We start from the raw sequence: 1,148 nt of genomic DNA, 5'->3' as shown, positions 1-1,148 counted from the left end.
CAAGTAGCCCTTGATGTATTCGTTTAGGACCTGGACATCATCCCACTTCCTCTTGGTTTCCAATGCTGCTGTAATTGGAGCAACCCAAACCTGTTTGTCATCATCGAAGGACAGAAAGTCCTTTCCATCATAATTGTACATGTCCATCCCCTTGACAAACTTCAGAGAGCCGTCGGGCTGAGTTTCACCCACACAGCCGTGCATCCACTGAAGAATATGGGTATCTGTTGGATAACAGTAGAGGAAAACCTAATTTAATATGGAAAAGTTATTTTCATTCAAAATTAAAAAGGAAATAAACTAAAATGTGTTTTCTAGTAAGAGTAATAGTGTTTGGATAAGGCATTTATTTACAATAAGTTTTATAATTTTTATCATTGATTATAGATACTTTAAACTCCTCAGATCTTACCGGTGTCATTCTGTCTCATTCGTTTCATCAAAATGTCGATGTTGACCTTGAACCATTGCTCCTTGCTCTTTCTGGACTGGGTGCCTTTGTCCCAGTACTCTTTTTCAAGGTGATCTGCCATCCATTTCTGTTTGGGAACCTTCTTTTGGTGTTCGCTGTCATAGTAGTCAATCATTCGGTTATCCAGCAAACCCATAGCGGTGAACTCATGCAGCCCCGGGAGAGTGACAGGTTTGGAGAAGGCCGTGTAGATGTAAGTGAGGGAGTGCAATTCTGGAAGACATGAGACAGAAAAATAAGGAAGTGAATTATTTGTTAATGATAAGATATGATAACATTTAGGCTTAAAATTCTAAATAAATTAACTCAGTTACAGCAAATGAATTACAGCAGCAATCCTGATTATTGCTTAGCCAAACACAGCTTGATTCATATTAGCTTATGTCGGAAACAAAATTAAAAGAGAGAATTGAGAGGAATTCATTTTGTGATGGACAAACCCATGGCCACACCTTAAAAGTTGGCACCTGTTTGAACCTGTTATCAGTATAAAAGACACCTGTCCACAACCTCAAATAGTCACGCTCTAAACTCCACCATGGCCAAAACTAGAGAGTTGTCAAAGGACACCCGAAACAAAATTATAGACCTGCACCAGGCTGGGAAGTCTGAATCTGCAATAGGTAAACAGCTTGGTGTGAAGAAATCAACTGTGGGGTCAAAATGATCACAAGAA

General features: G+C 39.3%; 1 protein-coding gene across 1 annotated transcript in view; it reads right to left on the bottom strand.

The window, feature by feature from the left end:
* LOC107105054 (H-2 class I histocompatibility antigen, Q10 alpha chain-like) overlaps nucleotides 1-1,148 on the bottom strand; it is a gene marked incomplete at its 3' end in the record, with an annotated part of 12,598 nt that overhangs the window by 6,712 nt on the left and 4,738 nt on the right. Inside the window, exons 2-3 of the mRNA XM_015405173.1 lie at nucleotides 413-685; nucleotides 37-224 (exon numbers count right to left, since the gene is read on the bottom strand). Of these exons, the coding sequence (XP_015260659.1) occupies nucleotides 37-224; nucleotides 413-685 (461 nt within the window). The remainder of the gene's footprint in view (nucleotides 1-36; nucleotides 225-412; nucleotides 686-1,148) is intronic.

The sequence above is a fragment of the Cyprinodon variegatus genome, unplaced genomic scaffold (assembly GCF_000732505.1).
Source record: "Cyprinodon variegatus isolate N-32 unplaced genomic scaffold, C_variegatus-1.0 Scaffold2031, whole genome shotgun sequence".
NCBI lineage: Eukaryota > Metazoa > Chordata > Actinopteri > Cyprinodontiformes > Cyprinodontidae > Cyprinodon > Cyprinodon variegatus.
The sequence above is the reverse complement of the archived record's forward strand: the minus strand, read 5'-3'. Positions and strand labels throughout refer to the sequence as shown.